The sequence below is a fragment of the Cavia porcellus genome, unplaced genomic scaffold (genome assembly GCF_034190915.1).
Source record: "Cavia porcellus strain 051 isolate PalLab524CR breed Dunkin Hartley unplaced genomic scaffold, mCavPor4.1 scaffold_1, whole genome shotgun sequence".
Classification (NCBI taxonomy): Eukaryota; Metazoa; Chordata; class Mammalia; order Rodentia; family Caviidae; genus Cavia; species Cavia porcellus.
Genome location: NW_026947484.1, coordinates 127847740 through 127867394, shown reverse-complemented (window position 1 = coordinate 127867394; position 19655 = coordinate 127847740). Strand labels below are relative to the sequence as shown.

Genomic DNA, 19655 nt, shown 5'->3' with positions numbered 1-19655 from the left:
ATCTTTTCTTATTTCTTATTTCAAAAGAGACTGTTGGTTTGAATAACAAACATTCAATCGACTTAGACATGGGGTGGCAGGCGGTACAGGCATTACCTGTTTACCTTTTATTGCCTTCTTTGAATTGGCTTTTCTGGGAACAAAACCAATAGGACATGCTGTTCCTTCATCTAGTTTGGACTCAGGTTATTTATCAGAAGGCACCCCGCTCCCGTTCCAGCAGGCAGAGGCAGCAGGGTGAAGAATTCAGACTGGAACGAGGCTTCTGACCTAACGCTATCATAGGTTATTGCTCCCAAGTCATGTAGGACTTCATTGTCCGTAAGACTCTGGCTTGGACTGATAATTGTTTTTGATTCCAGGAGACTTTGCTGCTGCTAACACATTTGTAACATGTAGGACAAAGTTGTGCTGGGAATGGAATATATACTGTTTCAGTCTCTTTGAAACTTTGCCATTTCTCCCACCCTCCTCCCCTTGCTGTCTTGTTCGGTAATTGGCCTAGTAAAAGGCAGAAACAAGAATTTATTACACCTTGGGCAGTACTTAAAACAAACTTTATTCTCAGGAACAGCAGTTATGTCTACCTGCTGCTGTATACTTTGATATTTCACTTAAATACTTAGGCGGAATATATTCAAAGTCAAATTGCTAATCATTCAATTTCCCTGTTACTGTCCTGGTTCCCCAGGTGGCCTCTTATGATCCTCCATGTAAACACTGTATTTGAAAAGATACATAGATTAGCATCCCTAGAGCCACATGATCACCATCATTCTGTGAAAATAGCATGACTCAAAAATAAGTCTCTTAGTACTTTGCCAACAGGCTTTGGCATAATCTTGGCAATCACTTATATTTCTTTCTTTCTTTCTTTCTTTCTTTCTTTCTTTCTTTCTTTCTTTCTTTCTTTCTTTCTTTCTTTCTTTCTTTCTTTCTTTCTTTCTTTCTTTCTTTCTTTCTTTCTTTTTTTTCTTTCTTTCTTTTTTCTTTTTTCTGTTACATATTTTTCCAAAGTGGAAATAGTCTCATATTTTGTAGAAATTGTCCAAGCTAGCGGTCATGAATCCATCTTCCTGGGAACTAAATTCATCAGTTGAACATGTTCAGTCCACACAGAAATCAGTAAAGTGAGTGTGAAACTGCTTGGTGGCTGCTTCTTTCATCTTAAGAAATTGCAATACAAATTCCTGAAATTGTTTATGCAGGAATTTTTATTCTTTAAATCTTCCAGTGTTAAAGCAACAAGAAAACATTTAGAATGTCCTTTGGTGGAATCTTATTACACTTGTTATATATGTAAACTGATATTTCTTTGATGCCAGCATGGTCGTTGCCCTTACAGAGAAATCTCTGCACAATAAACAAAACAGAACAAAAGAGGACAAAATTAAATATCAGTCTTTGCTGATTTGAATTAGATACGTTAACAGATTGTCTGGTAACACAAATTGGCAATAATACAAAAAATCTACGTATTACAGTATTTCAAGAAAAATAACTTCATTTGAATACAAAAGGATAGATACACTTTCTTTTCTCCTATACCACTCTTGTACAGTGGGCGTGAGCACACACTGGTGACTCAGTGCTGCTAAGATATACAGGGGTATTATGACTGGCTTGCGCTTTGGGGAGGGGCTTTTACACATGTGCATCACTAACATCAGACAAAGAAATCTTTCAACCAACAGGGGTTACAGAGCAACGTTCACTAAAGCACAGGTCAGAAGGGATTCAGGGACTGAAGCAGGCCAATATGGCAGCTTTTAAACAGGTTTCCTTATACCCACAATGCACCTGACAGCAAAGAATGCTTCTTGTTGGTTGGTCCAGACACTGGGCAGAGCTGTGCTAGGGTGCATCACATTAGAGTAGCAAATGTTTTTAGGTTGGTTGATTGTTTGTTTCCATCTTTCCTGTTGGGGGGGCTGTCACAGCCTTTCCAATTCAGGAAAAGCTCCTCAGCTGGCAATGTGGTTTGCAATGATAATATCAACAGCTGCCAACTCCTCTGTAGACAGAAATTAACAGTCTTGACTCCGATGTGTTGTCCACGTCTGATAAATATGGCTTAGTTCAGTTAGGCCTTTTGAGTTTGTACACTGTGTTGGAGTGGGTGTGGGTGTGTTTTCTATGTTAGATGTAAATGCTCCCGTTGTGTTTGCTTCCCCAGGGCACAGGCCTGTCAGATGGCTGGATGCGACTCCTAAAAGGCCAAGGGGCTGGCTGTCCCCAGCAGCGCAGTCAGCAGCAGCAGGGCCGGGGAGCACTGCGGGGGCGCCGCCTGGCCCGAGTCGGAGCCACAGCTGCCCGCCTCCTCGCACCGCAGCTTCTCACAGAAGATGCCAGTGTAAGCGGCAGGGCACAGGCAGCGCAAATTGTTGTGGCACGTCCCTCCGTTCTGGCAATGCAGGAGCTCGTTGTCGCAGACATTCGCTGCAGAATGGGGTTGGGGGAGGGGGTTGCGGGAAGAAGAAGCAGAATCAATTTAAGTTCATCTGGTACATCATGTTTTCAGCTTTAAAAAACATCTCTATCGATCTTGTGATCTTGGGCGCACCCTCCCCACCGCAAACTATGCATGTGACTCCAATTTCCAAACAAATGCCATCTTTGTTTTGATCATATTAGTCCTTTTTCATATAGATTTTCGTTGCAGTCTTGGAGATTACCATTGCCCATATCTAATACAAATGTAATGTTATACTCCTCCGTAGGCAGTTTCTCTTCATGGACCTGGGCCCTGTTGTGATCTTTTGGGCTTTTAAAGGACAAGTGCCTGATACAAGAATGCAGAGCTCTAAAGCCAGATGAGTGGTATTTAAAATGCAAAGCAGTTTTGCTAAAATGACCCAGAATCTCCAAGGGCAGGCCATTCTCCCTGCGTGTTTCCCCAGCAGCTGTGTACATGCAGACAGAGCCCAAAGGAAAGCAGGGGTATGAGGAGTTGGAGATGGGGGGAAAGTAGCATGCTCCAGGCATGCAGCAGCCAGATGGGAAGAGGGAAGACCTGTTTCACAGGAGGAGTGTGAGGAAGATCAGTCACATTTGTCCTGACAGCCTATTAGGGTTTTGATTGTCTTGTAAATACAGGAAGCAGAGCCCAAGGTTACCTTGATTTCTGAAAATGTGGATAAATGCAGTGGTGAAACCCTGATTACCAAAATTTCACCAGTTAATAGGGTCAGTTTGAATAAATTAAGGCAAACTACTGGAGACAGATTCACTCACAGCTTTTGTCATGTAACTTTCACATCCGATAATTTCTGCATCTTCACAGTTCTGGTTAATCTCATTAATTCCATGTCTGTTATTTTTTTAGGTAATCAAGGTTTCACTGATTTAGCAGAATGTTAAATAGAACCCAGGGAAATTAACACAACAACAAAGAGTGGAAGAGCCAAGAACACTTCTCCACAACAAATGCTGGTTAAGCACTTCACTGACAGATATCTCTAGAGTGGGGGCTGAAGGTGGGGGACAGAGCAGAAAAAGTAGCTTTTTAAAAAATTGTAACTTTTTATTTAAAAATGATATTGTCAAATATCCTAGGTTTGTCACATAAACACTTAAACAGACACATTCATACATACATTTAATGATACTCTTAAGGGAATACTGATTTTAAACAACTGCTGTCCTTCAGTACTAACTCTATAGTGAATGTTGCTTTTTGTTAAAATTAACAGCATTCAATAATTATGTCACCTTCAAGAGAAACTTCTTACATATAAACACGTTAATAATCTATGTGCACCTGAACTGAGCAAAGATGGTGGGAGAGATTCACAGAACTAATAACGAAACACCCTAAAGAGATGTGTGTTGGATTACCTTCTTCAACATTCCTTTTGTGACCTCCAAAGCAGTCACAGGTAGTGTTTAGGCATAATTTGCAAATGTATCCACATTTGCTATCTATAAATTCAGCATTGACTGTTAAGGGCACTAAATCCTTGAGGCTCAAAATACTGACATACAAGAAATTGTTCAATGGGTTCTAATTATGATATGTTACTTCTTATAGGATGGCTTAAAAATCATAAACGTTAGACTCAAATTATAGTATTTTATGACTTATGATTTAAAATGTCAAGCTTTGGCGTTACAAAGAAAAGCTTCAAATATAGTTTGGTTGGCTTTTAACGGACAAAGCTAATGAAAATGTTGGTTTTTCTGTTGTTAATTTGGGAAGCATACTTAGATTTTCAGGATTCTGTTTTGCTTACATGTCAAGAAATATCTGTTTAATTGGGGAAATATGGAATAAACAGATCCAAATAACTGTTTCCATCAAAGCTTAAAGGGTCTCAGCATTTCTTGTTCTGGCAGCAGATTGCTGAATGGGATATTTCCTTTCATTTAGGCACTGGAGGTAGGAAATATCTGTTCCATCAATATTGATAATTGCTTGCCTTGAATAATTGAGAAGAAATCAATAGTTAATTAAATATCACTCCCCCCTTTTAAAAAAAGCTATTTTTCTTCTACTTGGACCTGAATGTAAATCAGTTGTTGAACAAAAGTTTTTTTTTTTAAGAAGTTGGTGATTAAGTTATAATTCAATATCTTTCCTACATTTAAATAATCTACTAGTTGATTTTGATGGTCATGAGGAATTTAATGAATACACAAGGAACAGATATAGCCCAGGATTAATCATTTTATGGATTGGGGGAATATATTTCCTATAAGATATAAATAGAAAATAGAGACCTAGAATATATTAAATTACTTTAGAATTTACTATAAAACACATTGTATTAGATCTCTTGTGTTATTCCCACTAAAATTGAACAAATGCCAAATTATATAATGTGCACTATTTTTTGAAATTGTATACCAGAAGTACATTTAATCTTCCCTATGTTCCTATCTTGTTTTTATAACCTCATGCTCCAAGTTCATACCATTTTGTACCAAAATTGTGTTGGCTAATGAACAAACTAGGTGGTTAAAAATCATTGAGTTCTTCTTCAGCATATAAAATCTTGTACTAAACACAAATGCTAAAAAACATAAAGCACGACCTCTGCTCTTGTGGAGTTCAAATTAGTTTGGAGAATAAAATATAGAAATAGCCTAATATTAATTTAATTATTGGTTCCATCCAGCTCAACCAACATATGGTTTGTGTCAGGTTTGCTGGTAGAATTTATCACTGCAACTCTAAGTGCCCTAATGGAACTCACAGATTGGTGGAAAATAAATACATATATACAGAAATATTATGGCACAATATGAAAAGCCAACATGGGAAACTCAAATGAGTTTTATGGAGTATTGAGGCAGAGTAAGAAAAATTTTGGAAAAGACATGGTGTTTGAATAAAGGTTGAATCAGGCAGAATTGGTAGAAAGAACGTTATGGATGAGGAAACTCTGTGAAAAGGCAAGGCGATGTTTTAAATACAATGTTGACTGTTGAACAGTTTCTCAAACTCTACATCTGTCCTTCTGGTGTGGAAGCCAGAACACTGAGAGAAGTCATCTGCCAGTCCTACTAACAGAGGGCACTAGAGGGAGCAAAGAAAGAAGGATGAATGAAGAAATTTCGTTTCTGATTGATGGCTTTTCCTCACGGTATCACCTCAGCCACAGACTTTATCTCTGAAGCAGAGTTTGGTTCCCGTATTCAACTTTATTCAGAACAAGCTTCATTTCACCCATGAATGTCCCTTCACCAATCTGGCAAGATCCCTTTCGTAGAGGCTGGAGTCCCTCCTGCTATCACAGAGGTATCAGGCAGCAGCTAGGCCTTATCCCTCCTCACAGTTACAGATCTGAGACCTCTGAGGTTTCGGTCCACACTCTCAGTGCCTGAAAACCATATCCTCTTCCCTGTGATTCCTCAGCCCCACAGTAATAGCTGCTACCTGGGTGATACTGTCTCAGTTTTTCCTGTGTCCTCATTTCTAAATTCTCAAACATTTGTTTACCCATCTCATGACACAAGTTTCTCTGTTGAAGAAACTGGTAAGGTTTCACTTTTTAACAGAGAGCCTACCTCAGAGACACATGGAGCGTATTAGTGAATGAAGAATGGGTTATGGAGACCAGAACGGTAGGTGGTACCTGGCTGTGAATATGCCTGGGCAATGCGAAGTTGTCAAATATGCATGTGCACCACAGGGTTTTAAAGGGCAAAGAAAGGTGAGGCTAGACCAGACAAGAGTCAGAGTCAAAGCAAGGAATCTAGGTACTTTAATGAGTACAGCAACGGGAAGGAACAGATTTAGAGATGGCTTTTGTGAAGGGCTTGGGAGAGGGCATTTCTAAGATTCCTATTTTGGAATGTGGATGCATAATAAATGTATTAAATAAAGGTGACAGTAGAAAGAGTTTGGTCAGGGAAGACAATAACATTTTTTTGGAACAGTTGACTTTGAGGAGTATGTGGGTTCCATAGGTGCTTTGCTATTAGGAAAACCACTTAATGTTTCAGATGACAGTTCATCCTGGAGACACAGATTTGGGTGGTCATTATGAAACTGAAACAAAGAGGAAAGTGGCGTTCTGGGAGAATATAGACTAAGAGCAGATAAAGACTGAAGCTAGAACTCTAGAAAACACTTAACAGCATTTAAATCATAGAGAAAGAAAGACTATGAGGATGGTGGTAAAAAAAAATGCCAACAAACTACAGTGATGATACAAGGGTATGCAGTGAAGCACAGAGGACTCCTGCTGTGGAAGACTCTCTAGGAATTATAGAACAGAAAAGAGAGAGAAAGGGCACTTTGAGTTCGGGCAAAGTCAATATGCAAAATAAGTGTTGCATATTCTTGATTGAATCTGACAGAAAGAATTTTGGAATAAGTAGAGAAAGGACTGAAAAAAATTTGAAGAACGAACATTTAACAAGGCTCTTTGAATGTCAGTTTTAAAAAGTGGTTCTCAGTATTGGATGATTTCGCCTGTCGAGACGGTAGATGATATCTGGATGTGGATTTGGTTGTCACCACTGTGTAGAGAGGGCCTGCTGCTGACTCCTAATGGGTTGAGAGCAAGGATGCTGCTAAACATTCTGCAATGCATGGGGAAGACAGTATCTGACAACAAGAATTGCCCCTTAATTGGTTTTAGAGATAAAATGATGACGTTTTGGATCAGGGTACAGCTATAGCAATGAAGATGAACAGCTGTCACTGATGCATTTTGGGAAAAGAGAATAAAGAAGTCTTGACAGATCTATATCGGAGAGACAGAGTATTTTCAAATGCAGAGTTATGGGAATTAGAGGGGTCCTAAAGACTAAGAGTGGAAAATGAGAGTGTGTTTTCTTCTTGGACTAAATACAGAAGATTGGGACCTAAGACAGGACCTTTAGCACAGCTCACAGTTGGGAGAAAAGAGGAGTTGAAAGAGTCTTTATCATATAATGTGTTTTTTCTCTCATTTAAATAGTAATACCAGAGCTTTCATCAAACTAGATGGGGTGTAAACTGACCGATTTAAGGTAGAACTAGAACTATGTCCAGATTGACAGATCACTTCTCGTCACAAGGAGAAGAGTCAGGAGCAACAGAGTCAATGGTGTTACACAGTGCAGCATTCTGTGCTCCTCCAGACCTAACTGACTTCACTTCCAGGAACAGGGAGTCCTTCCTCTTCTGTAGAGTTTCAGTCAAGTTTCAGTTGTATTTATTGACTGCTCTGCTTTCACACCACGCTGTGAAGAGGCAGAGGTCTTTGCTGATGGCATTAAACATGATGTCTTCTCATGTTGCACCATATTATAACACAAGTCCAAATATAAATCAGCTCATATAGAAAATAAAACCAGAAATATCAAAGATCTAGGTCGTGAATGAAAAATCTGTCAGCATATGTAATGTCACTTCCTTTTCTCTCTGTAATCTAGGATACTGCTATTATTTAAATGTTTGTCCCCAAAACTTGTCATTGAAGTTTAGTTGTCATTATAATAATACAAATAAGTGTAGTGATTAAGAGGTATTCTCATATATTAAATAGTAGCAGAACTAAGGTTCAACCCCCTCACCTATTCTCTGTCTCCCTTTCCACAATGTCATGACTTTTGCCATATTTTGATGCAATGAAAAGGTCCTAGCCAGATCCTAATCCTTTTACCTTGAATTTCTCAACCTCTAGAACATTGAGCTCATAAAAACACCTATTCATTATAAATTACTCAGTCTGTTACATTCAGCTATGGCAGTACAAAATGAACTCAGACAGATATAGCTATTTAATCAAGGTACTCTTTTGCACTGAAATTCAGATCGTTCTCAACACAAGCTGCCAGCCATCCACCACCAGTTGATAGAACTGGCATAAGATAAACAGCCATTTACAATCTTGGCATAATCTTCATTTCCTACTGCACGCATTATAGATTAAGGATTCAACTTTGAATTTAGACTCAATAAGCAACTTTTCAGTTATAATTCTTTGCTAGGTACTGTTTTACATGGGTTGGCCTCTAACTGAAAATGGTGAAATCATTATGTGGTCTATTTATTTTAAGCTTATCCACACACTCTTTCTTTATTGTTATTGACAATCTAAGAGTGTCTCATCTCAGTAAACAGGAAGGTTTGTTTGTAAAGCACTTTATACAATGCTTAATCCAGTACAGGGTATAAATAGACAATGGCTAGGTACCATTATTTTTTGTTATGGTAAAATATCATCCCTAGATATAGTAAAAGCTAATATTCCTTTGGTAATAGCTTGACTGTATTTTAATGAATTCCTTTTACTATTGATAAAAATAATTTATTCATGATGTGTCCACTGCCACATCATAAAACCCATAATCCTCTGATGTTGCAGTATTAGGAATGCTTTCAAATGAGATGACCAATATTATCTCTGGATGTTGGCAGGTGAGGTTAATATAAGGTTAGGCTTAGAGTTACATCTCCAAAAGATGCAGTGTAGAATCTTCATAGAAAGGCTGAGGTCATTTAGGTGTTATTATACTTCTGATTATAGCTCCAATAAGCAATACCCAACTGCAGTCATTAAGCTCTCACAATTGCCATGAGTTTAAAAAACACTCATAATCTCCATAGTGAAAAAATAGGAGTGGACACTACTTCTTTCTCTTTTATTTCTATTTATTGGTATACTTTGAGTGAAGGGAATCATAGAAATGTAACTAAATTATTTAATTCTTTAGTGTGGTGTGTATATGTATGTATAGGTTTCTGATTGTTGCACTCATCTGCTCTTCCCAAGCTACAGATTATGGTCAAAAGGTGAGTTATGAAACTTTAGCTCATCTTTCCTATATTAGTTCTGGAAGCAATGGAACTGTAAACCTGGAGGTGGATTCCACGTTCAAAGAGGACATCAGTCAGGACTGAGCTTTGCTACTTGTTCTATTCTTTCTTTTTATAGCTGGAAGGGTCACTCATTCCCACATGGCCAAGATGATCCATTACATTACCAAAGGGAAGTTTTCTTTTCTCTATTTGTATTTTGTTCAAAGCCATACATTTAGCTCACCCTGTCAGTGAGGTGCTATGCTTGAGCAATGCCAGGTCTGTATTTATAGACTTGAAAGTTTCTCTTTTTGGCTTTGTCTCTTGCACTGCAAGGAATCAATGCAAAGTGTTACCATGACAGCTGCCTTGATGATTGCATTAATAAAGTGACCTCTACCTCCACCACCTGGAGTAAGCCTAGGATTGCTGAGGAAAAGATGATCCAAATTGTCCAGTTCTTAGCAAGCAACGTCAAAGAGTGAATAACCTCCACCAAATAGGTTAATAACAAAGGTATATGTGCTTCATTCAGGTCTGATTTAGGCATTTGAGAACTGATGGCAGGGAGTTGAAGAACTGTGATTATGACCCATTTATACAGCCTTTGTAAATGTTTTTCTGAGTTGTGAGATGTGAAATATAAAACCAAACCTACAGGTTAGATCCTGGGTAATGGAAGAAATTTATAGACTATGATCTAATGCTCTCTCTGTCTCTGTTTCTCTGTCTCTGTCTCACTCTGTTTCTCTGGCACACTAACTACATTCCTCCCTCTTTGTCTCATGTCTGTCCTTGAGCAGTGGAATTGTGAAGTTGAAAAAATATTGATTAAAATCATGAAACCCAAGTTTTAGTTCTGACTACTCATCAATTAACTATGAGACTTTGAATTTATCATGAAACTACTTAGAGATGTCCACCCACCCTTTCACCTCTCATTAGCCAGAACTGTCCTTTTTTTTTTTTATCAGTACCAGGGATTGATCTCATGACCACACACTTGCAAGGCAGGTGCTTATGCCACTGAGCTAAATCCCCAGCCCCTAGAACTGCACTTATGAGCAAATAGTAATAAGGCAGATAAATAATATAGCTGCACATACAGAATTTTTAACTTGATGACATCTGTAATACTAGAGAAAGGGTTTGTACTAGGCATTTCTAAAGTTCTCTTGAGTTTCATTGTTTGCATAAATATTTTAATAGAAAGCTTATCATTGTAAAGGCAAAGAATTAGACATCCTGTCCAATTTTGAACAAATATCTAATGACTATTGGACCTATGTAATATTAGGAGTTTTTGTTGTTTGGCCTGTGTTTCTTATCTGTGCTCCATTAAACAGAGTACTTTTCCCACTCATATGTATTGAAAAGATGACATGATACAAGAGAATTAGGAGACAATCTTGTATTCAAGCCTTGTCACTGTGGTTAATGGGTTGCATGAACTTGGGGAAATCATTTAACCTCTTTGTGCCCCTCTTTCCACACTTCTAAGCAAAGATAATAGCACTTGTCCTATTTACCTATCTCACAGTTGGGATCTTTGAGATGAATTATGTAGAGGGGCTCTAAAAAAATATGAAATGTGACCTAAGTACTTCTCTAATGTGCAGTTTCTTTGTCAGTCCTCCCTAATGCTAGAAGCTCAGGTTGGAAGAGTAAGTGCTAATTCTTATCTCTGCCAGATAATGAATTTGGCACTATTTATCCAATCCAAGTCACTTGAAGTGAGAAAGAAAGCAAGTGCTTTCCCTTGAAGGCAGCATCTGTGTGTGTTCTGCAGGAACGAACCTTGAGAGAGTTTGGGGTCAAAGCATGTAACTCTTGAAGATTTGTATTCCACTGCTGTGTATTCTGCAAAGCCTTGTAAGGTTACTTTGGGGGAGCAGCACCCATTTTCTCAGACCTGACTGTTATACTTTTATTCAATGTGTACACCCTTGTATCAAGTGGAGTGCATATATAGGGTGTGTTTCCACGGTAGCGAGAAGGTGCTACCTGGAGGCCCTCACGTGGAAACACCCTAGATTATTTGCTCTCAGTTTATGTTCTTAACTGGATTTCTATGCTGCTGAGACAGTGGTCCTAGCAGCACAATCTCAGTGTGAAAGAATGTAGTCTACATGGTTTTAATGGAACAAAGCCAAGGAGCAGCACTGCAGGGACTGCTGGGAACAGTGTGCAGCTGCCAGCTGAGTGGTCAGACAGATCCACATAATCAAGAGCAGAGAGTTCTGACCTTGGAGGGCAACCCCTCTGTCCTTGTTCATCCAATATCAAAGCACCCATTATAGGATAGTTTCTCTTGTCTAACCAAGGAAACACTATGTACAACATGGTAAAAAGGAATCTCCATTCAGTTTGAAAGTGTCCATGTCTGTAGTCTGCAGTATTCCAGACATTAAAAGGTGACAGGCGTCTAAGGCAGGAGCAAGAGGCACTGCACCCCCAACTTCCAGGTTTTTGACTTTTGCAACAGGAAAAGAAATAGTCTTTGCTAATCTTGTGAAACAATTAATTCATTGAGAATCTTACAAGTCGAAGGCTGGGCACCTTTCCCAAAGCAATCATTAGTGATGTATTGAAATCCTATTTAGGTCAACACCTCAGACACAGACATAGGCAAGTGCTCATAAAAACGGTGCTGAGAAATCACAGATTTTTCTAATTGGGTATCAGAAAAGGCCTTGTCTAGTTTAATCAAAAGGTGCAACCTCTACTCCTAGCTGAAGGTGAAAGACAGTGGTGGTCCCGAGAAGGCATATTCAGGCACATTCACAACACACTTCAAAGCACCACCTTCAACTACATGACATTATGTCAGGAGAAGCAGCAGATGTAAAATGGCAAAATTTTTATCCCATATACCCCCCAATACAGATATGTATCTTTAAAATATCGTATGTAACATGAACCTTAGCAAAAGTACTGAAATAAGTTGTAATAAAATGAGGTCAACATTTTTCTTTGAGTATTAGGAGTACAGTTGACTTTAGTAATTTAAATTTTATCTTCATAATTTTGACTTTCCAATTTTTCTACAATAAAGAGTCCCTTGAAAATGTTAAAAATATAAATGAAAAAATTTAATAGTTCTTGAGAAAATAGATTTCTTTTATTGAAATGATAAAGGTAACTTAATTACAAAATGAATCATGCCATTACATCTTACAAAATGTTAATATTTATGTTAATACGTATTTCTAATAAAGTTACCAATGATCATAAATGTTCAAAAATTGATCTTGAAGAAGGCATGATGAGTTCTTATACAATCCCATAATTGCAAGTGTCCTAGTTTATTTCCTCATCAGGTGTGGATGAAATCAGCTTCATGGATCAAAGGGACTACAGCCTGATGGCCATTTTATTGGTGACAAATACAGACTGATACTGAATGACGATCAAGTCACAGAGATGACTGTGACTGAATTTTCACTCCTTTTCCAGTGGAGGGGATCGAATTTGTGCTTTCACTCACTTGGAGAAAATCTATTCCAATGGACTTAAATTTGTGGGGGGCTCTAACTTGCTCGCCTCTTACATCTGTTACCTATTCATTGTGGTTTAATATGTAGCATTGTACCTGGCTTTGAATGGATAATCAGTAAATATGTATTAAACGAATTTTGACATTTTCCCCGTGCCTCTTTCTAAGTTTTGGATATAGAACTATTAGTAAATAGCTAGCTAGCTACCTTGCTACCTAATCAGTAGAGGAAAGTGAACAGAGTCTGATACCTACAGACACAAAGCTTATATGGTGGAGAACAGTAAATGAAAGCAATTTTTCCTTGATGACTGCATTTTAGTCACTGGGAAGCAGGAGATAAGGTTACATAGTTAGCTGAGGTAGCAGACATGAGGTGGTATCTTGAAGGGAGTGTGAAATATTTGGGAAATGATGGAAGAATCTAAGTAGAAACACACAAAAAATTGCTGAGCAACTTTAACTCATTAGCTCATGCTGGATATCTCGATGTGGCAAAGATTCCCATACATGGTGCTTTTTAATTTTTTAATAGAGAAAACATTCCTAGGAAGAGAATAAGGTTTTATATTAGGGTTTCTTCTTTCAAGGATGCAATATGCATTTGAGGAAGAGGTGGAGTTGAGACAGAGAAGCACTGAATGACCAGTGTTGTGGGATTAGAGATTAGCAGCCTAACTTATATTTGTACTCAAACAAAGTATATCAGCTGTTATTATAATCTGGGCATTGTGAGTAACATAAAGGTGAAAAAGATGTGACCCTGGGCCCTGAACCAACTCAGTGATATGCTTTTCTTTATTTTTTCTTTTTAATTGGGCTGGTGATTAATTAAGTTTGGAACACAGGTAAAGGAGCATTCACATGGAGCTGTCCTACCCAAGAAGGGGAGGGAGGTGCAGCTGCAGGAAGTGGACACAAGGATGCAGGCAAGAGGGCTTGCGCTGTGTGAAATGGTGATGGGATTATGAAAGACAATCTAAATTACCCCATGCTGTGCGAAAGCCAGATTTGTAAAACACCCTACACTCTTGCTAGGAGGCAGAGCAATACTACATGCCTTTGATATTCAGCTTTAAGAAATGCAAGTGTCTGTGGCTGAAAGGAGATAATTGTGCCATTAATTCCAACGTGTGGGTTTTTTTTTTAAAGACAGAATTTCAATGCCTTTGAGCACTTTGTAAAGCTAAAATATAATTTGCGGTTCATGTTTGTCAAGCTGTAGCCAAATGTCTCCTTAGAGACTTAATTTTTCCTATATATACTTGGCAGGAACGTTCTAAATATGGTCTAAGTCCTCTTAGGATTTTTAAACAGTAGGGATATTTAAGTATGAAAAATAGCTACTGAAATCACACAGCAGTAACTTTTCTTAATGATTTTTTTTCCCTGGGAATCACTGTAATTCACTCTTGTCTGCCCTGGCCCTGCTGTCACTATAACCAGCTCCTGACAATGTCAAAGCAAGTCTTGGGAGGTGATTTTATAATGTCAGGATGAAACAAAGCCATTTCCCTCTTAATGCCAATGTCAAGGCAAAATGAATTGGTGTCAATAAATTCAAGGTGAGGAAAACAACATTATGGAATCGAGAGAATGCGCAAAATGAAGACAGGAGTCATTTAGGGATGCCGGGCTCCAAGTAAAAGTGATTGCTAATTTTCAAAGTGCATTTGCTACTGTTCTGAGAACCAAATATATAAATTTTCTAAATACATTAGTGAGGTTAAGAAAGGACAAAGTTACAATTACAAAATGAGTCATTAGCAGACCTTTCCAATAAAGTCAGTGCTGACCACTGCAACTCACAATGTCCCTCCACATTTTCAAATTCCTAGGCATTCAAAATTTGAAGTGCAAATTTTGTTGTTTTGCTGTCATCCTATCCAAACTCCTGGTTCAAAAACTATTATCACCACTCTGGATTTTGCAATCTGCATTTCTAAACCTTACATTTTAATCTATAAAAGAGGGCATTTCACTGGCCTGTTGTAAACAGGAGAAATATTTCAACACAACAATTACTGTTAAGTGCTTTGTAAGCACCAGGAAATGCTTCCAGCCCTAAGTAAAAAGATTGTAATAGTCACACAAAGTGTTATTATTATAGGTTCACATGCTTATGTCTCATTAGATGATGCAATTTCACATACTACTGTATATCCCTGTGTCTTCTAGTTCACATTTATCATGAAATAACTTCTAACTCCCTTCATTCTTTACACCTGTCAATTTTTTAAAAAAGTCTTTCACTCCTAGAATTTCTTTGATGAAAAAAAGCCACTCCTTATATCTTGAAAAGAAGATTGTCTGTTTTTCTTTAATGATGTAAAACAACAAAAGCCTTTATTTAAGAGAAAGTTTAAGACAGGTTAAACAGGTTCATGAGTAATATTAGTTAATTCTGTGCAATGTAACTCTCACTAAAACTGAACTTCAAACGCGAACCAGAAATAAGATGTGGAGTCCTGCAATACTCAAAGGGACTTTTTCTTAATTGGGAACACATTCATTTAGTGCATGATCTGAAAAGGACAATGTCATCACTGCAGGGGCATGAAAGACCTTATATGGTTCTTCTCAGAAGAGAGTGGAGAGAGTTGAGCTACTTAGACCCAAGTCAGAGTCTGACAAAAAATGAATGGAATCTGTACCTTTAGGAATTGGAAAGAAAAAAACCCATTAATTGGTTTGTATACAATTGCAAGACTGTGCACATTATTCAAAACACAATGGAAAGATGTTACAGCTGCTTTTGAGGCAGATGAAGACATACCAAGTTTAAGTTAAACAGTGATGAAGACGATTCGGGTGGACTTTGATAATCAAAGTCTGATTACTGAAGTAACTGCTGAAGTAACTTGTTCTAACCTTTCACTTTCCTCCACAATTCTTAGTCTCATTTTTGAATCTATATACTTCTATATTAATAAGGAGTTATTTTAGAATATAATCTTGATGAATAAGGATTTTTTGACTATTTTGTTTTTTTGCTGTGCAATACCTGGAATAGCAATTGGCAACAGACTGTACTCAATGAATATCTGAGTATTTTTGAGTGAATGAATAACTGAATTATATAGAAAAAGTCACATATTCCATATCCATTGCTTCCTTTCTGCTTCTAAAATAGCTTCCCAACTGTGCCTGTTCTTTCGCCCCTAAATTAAATTGCACTGAAGTGCTATAGCCAGATTGAGTTTCCTCTGAAAGTGTTTTCACAATACTTCACACTCATTCTCTCACTCTTGACTTTCAGCTGCTCCCCACTGCTAATTGGATAATACCAGAGTCAGGATCCTCCCCCATGTGTTCAGAACCTCCCTGTCATTTGCTTTGACTCTGTGCATACATTTTTTCCAGCTGGCAAATATATTCACACAGTTCATACACACACACACACACACACACACACACACACACACACACACACACTATGCAATTATAAAGCCAGAACTTTTGCATGTTATCTCATCAAATGTGTCCAATAACCTAGCAAAACAGGTGTTACTATTGTTGTTCTCCCCCAAACCACCAGGGCATCTGCAGCGCCTGGGCAGCAGTGGCAGGGCTAGGGTAGACCCTTCTCCAACTCCTAAAAGTGGTTGACGCTGCTTTCTTGTCTTTTCACTGCCACCTGCTTTCCCAAGATGACTCTATTACTTATGTATTCTTCCTTAAGCTCTCCATCCATCCTTCGAGATTCAGATCATAGGCAATTCTCTCCCTAAAGTCTTCTTTGACTGGTGGTTAATTCCACTAAGTACTAGCTGGATGATCTTGTGTGATCATTCAAAACATCATTGTATCATTCATAAAATAAATAATTTAATACTTGATGCCCACCACCCCGATTGCTACATAGACTAAATGAATTAATGCATACAATTCAAATAGAACAATGCCTGGCATACACAAAGTCCTTTAGTAAATGTTAAACTCTGCTGGACTCTTCTACACTGGAAACAAACCCTCCTTCTACACGTGCATTTCTTCTCTCTTCAACTCAATTACAAGTAACTGAGAGCAAGCAATTGTCTTGAATCTCTTACCACACCTGACCAACTTGGTGCCTGTCCCCAGTGGGCCATCTGTCAACATCATTCCTTGAGGGTAATAGCTCTTTTACTTTTGTACCCTGAAGGGTCATTCTTATCTTTAAATGCTAAACATCTACACTTTTCTTTTTCTGGCATATAACAGGAAGTTCCCAATGATTTTCTTCTCCCAGGGATGATTTGACAAGCAGCTTCTGCCTTTTCAAGCCTATGGAGAAATAAATATGACTGAAGATAATCAGGGTGTCTGTTACTATATTAAAGTGGTGGTTTCAGAAAAGTCTTGTCACGTAGCAGTTTTTTGTACATTTGCTCCTGTTTCTTAGCTTGTGACGTGAAGGACAGCAGCTGAGAAATAGGGAAAGAGGGCAGAAAAATATGGAGTTGGGCTGAATGGAAGAGAAATGCTCCGATGAGCCTACCTGGAGTGTGGCGCCTGTCCTCCTTGCGGGGCTCTGGCTCTACTTGTTTGCTGATAGAGAGGAGATTGAAAAGTTAAACTCTCAAGGCCTCATCCTAACACTGGATCTTGAATTTAGTCTTATTCTGGATTATGTTACTCCACAGATTAGCTGACTTGAATGACTCTCATGTGTTCCTCATCAAAAATAAAAGAGAGTGGTGAATGGCAGATTCTCCACCAATGGCACTCATCAAATTATCATTCAGACATACCCCGAGCCCGAAGTGAAGACCTCAGCAGACACTTTTCTTGGCCCTAGCTATGCTGCTTGCTATGTAGGCTGTGTGACTCAGCGAGGCTTCTGTTTGTTTTTTAGCCAGTTGCTTTATGTAGGCCTCTTGGTTAAAGTTCTTTGCTTCCATTCACCCCATGTCCTCTGGTTCCTGCTACCTGTCACTGCTGCAGCGGATGGTTCAAATGCATCCAAGTCGCTCATTGCCAGGCACTATCCTATTTTGAGGTGCCCCTAACTTGTCAGGTCACTGGAACAATACTCCAGTCTGCTAGGGTTTGTTTCAGGCAGGTTTCTAACCTGTTGAATCAAGTGATTTCTTTGTGCTAATAAAGTCGATGCCGGTCAAATCTGCCTCAAAGTTGAAATGTCCTCATTTGCAGGCCAGGCTGTGGCTGGCTTGGCTTCATGAAAAAACAAGGTTGTTTATTGAGGAGAGGGAAAAGAAAGCCTAGGCCTCAAAGATGTTGTAGTTGCCATTTTATCTTAATGCTGACACTCCTGCTTATGTTAAGTAGAGGGGAAGAAACACATATTGCAAAAGAGAGTGAGTTGATAGCTAAACTGCTATTTAAACTTGAATACTGGAGCCTTCTCTCTGTTATCACTCATTTCTTTAATTTTTTTTAAAAGAAAATAATTAGAATCCTCCTTTTTAAAAGTTCTAGTAAGAGAGTATATATTTCTAAGAGAGCCTCAAATCTCCCAAATCCACCAAAATTGAAATATATCTAAAAATAAATACATTGATGGCTAGGGGTGTGCCTGAATGGTAGGGCATTTGTCTGGTATGTATGAGACCCTGGGTTCAGTTCCCAACATTGGGGGAAAAAAGAACACTTCATTTTTCTTGCATTGCATGTATTGTCATGTTTTGATCCCAGATGGTATGAATTAAAAAAAGTGTAATTTAATACACATATGAAGTTGACTTCTGAGATTATAATCAGGGCACTTGTCTTATAGAACAGGTAGCATGATGCTTGAAAAAATTCTTGCAAAACCAAGTACATTTTAGTTCTTGACAATTTTCTGATAAGAACTCTTAGATTTTCTTTTGCTGTAGTGTTCAAGTAGCTAAAATGCTTTCATTAATATAGATTATTTGTTATTTTAAGTTTATCATTTTCATTTTTCTAGTAACAAGTGGAAAAAGCAAAAGTACCATTAAATGAAATTTTTTTCTGGCTTTATATAACTAATAAGATGAAAATCTATGACAAAAAAATCAACCAGTAAGGAAGAGTTAAGCCAAAATTTCAAGACAAGTGGTTTTTTTTATGATCAAGTTATAAACTATAGAATATAGATTTAGTTCAAAATGCTAATATCAGTAGACACTAAACTCTAATGCCAGGAGCAATAAAGTGAGAATCATGAGGAAAAAAATTGAACAACCCAGTGAAAAACTAGAAAATTTTCAATGATTGCCAATCCTTATCAGTTTATTTCTTAAGAAGCTTATAATGACTTTGTATTGTTGATGGGTGCTTCTGGGGGACAACATAGGAAAAACAATGCCTAATGGGCATCTGTTGTGAGCACTAGGGAGAAAGCATGTGCTGATACATTGCATGGGAAATTAATGCAACAGAGATCCTGTTCATTTCTTTACGTACCATGGATGATGGGAGACAGGTGAATTCTATTTTACTCTTATTGCTTATGTCCCTGTCGGAGTGAATAAAGCTGGGCTGCGTCAGTCACTGAGGGGTCCTTGTCAAAGGGAGATAAAACCCACTTCCCTGATCCCCGCATGTTGACCTATTCTGTGTCTTTCTGTGTTTCATCTTTGTTGCCCATGGTCAGGTACAAGCTTGTAGCTTGGCCCTGTACATGTACTTGCATAATTGACATCAAAATGCATGATCAATATGTGATAACAAGACTAGGAATCTAGACCAGAACATTCTTAATTAGAAACCAGTCAAGGCACACTGAAAATCTGAGCTGGCGTGAGGGAAAGATAGGAAAAATGATTTCTTGGCTTATTTGATAATGGAGACAATTGGAAGTAGCCTGAGACAGTTTATGTGTTAACCACACTTTAAGAGAAATGGCAAATGGTGTAGAATTGTACAGACTGGGAATCACATCGGCTTTCTATTGTGAGACCTTGGTGTGGCCAGTGACCCAAGCTTTTAGCTCCATATCTGTGAAACAGTTACACC

The 19655-nt window shown here is 38.2% G+C and overlaps 1 protein-coding gene across 9 annotated transcripts in view; it reads right to left on the bottom strand.

The window, feature by feature from the left end:
- Positions 1-535: 535 nt before the first annotated feature.
- Positions 536-19655, bottom strand: part of Ntng1 (netrin G1) — a 315523-nt gene continuing 296403 nt past the window's right edge. For all 9 annotated transcript variants that reach the window (XM_063255137.1, XM_063255158.1, XM_063255167.1 and 6 more), the window contains one exon: positions 536-2439. In XM_063255137.1, the coding sequence (XP_063111207.1) occupies positions 2210-2439 (230 nt within the window). In that variant the 3' untranslated portion in view covers positions 536-2209. The remainder of the gene's footprint in view (positions 2440-19655) is intronic.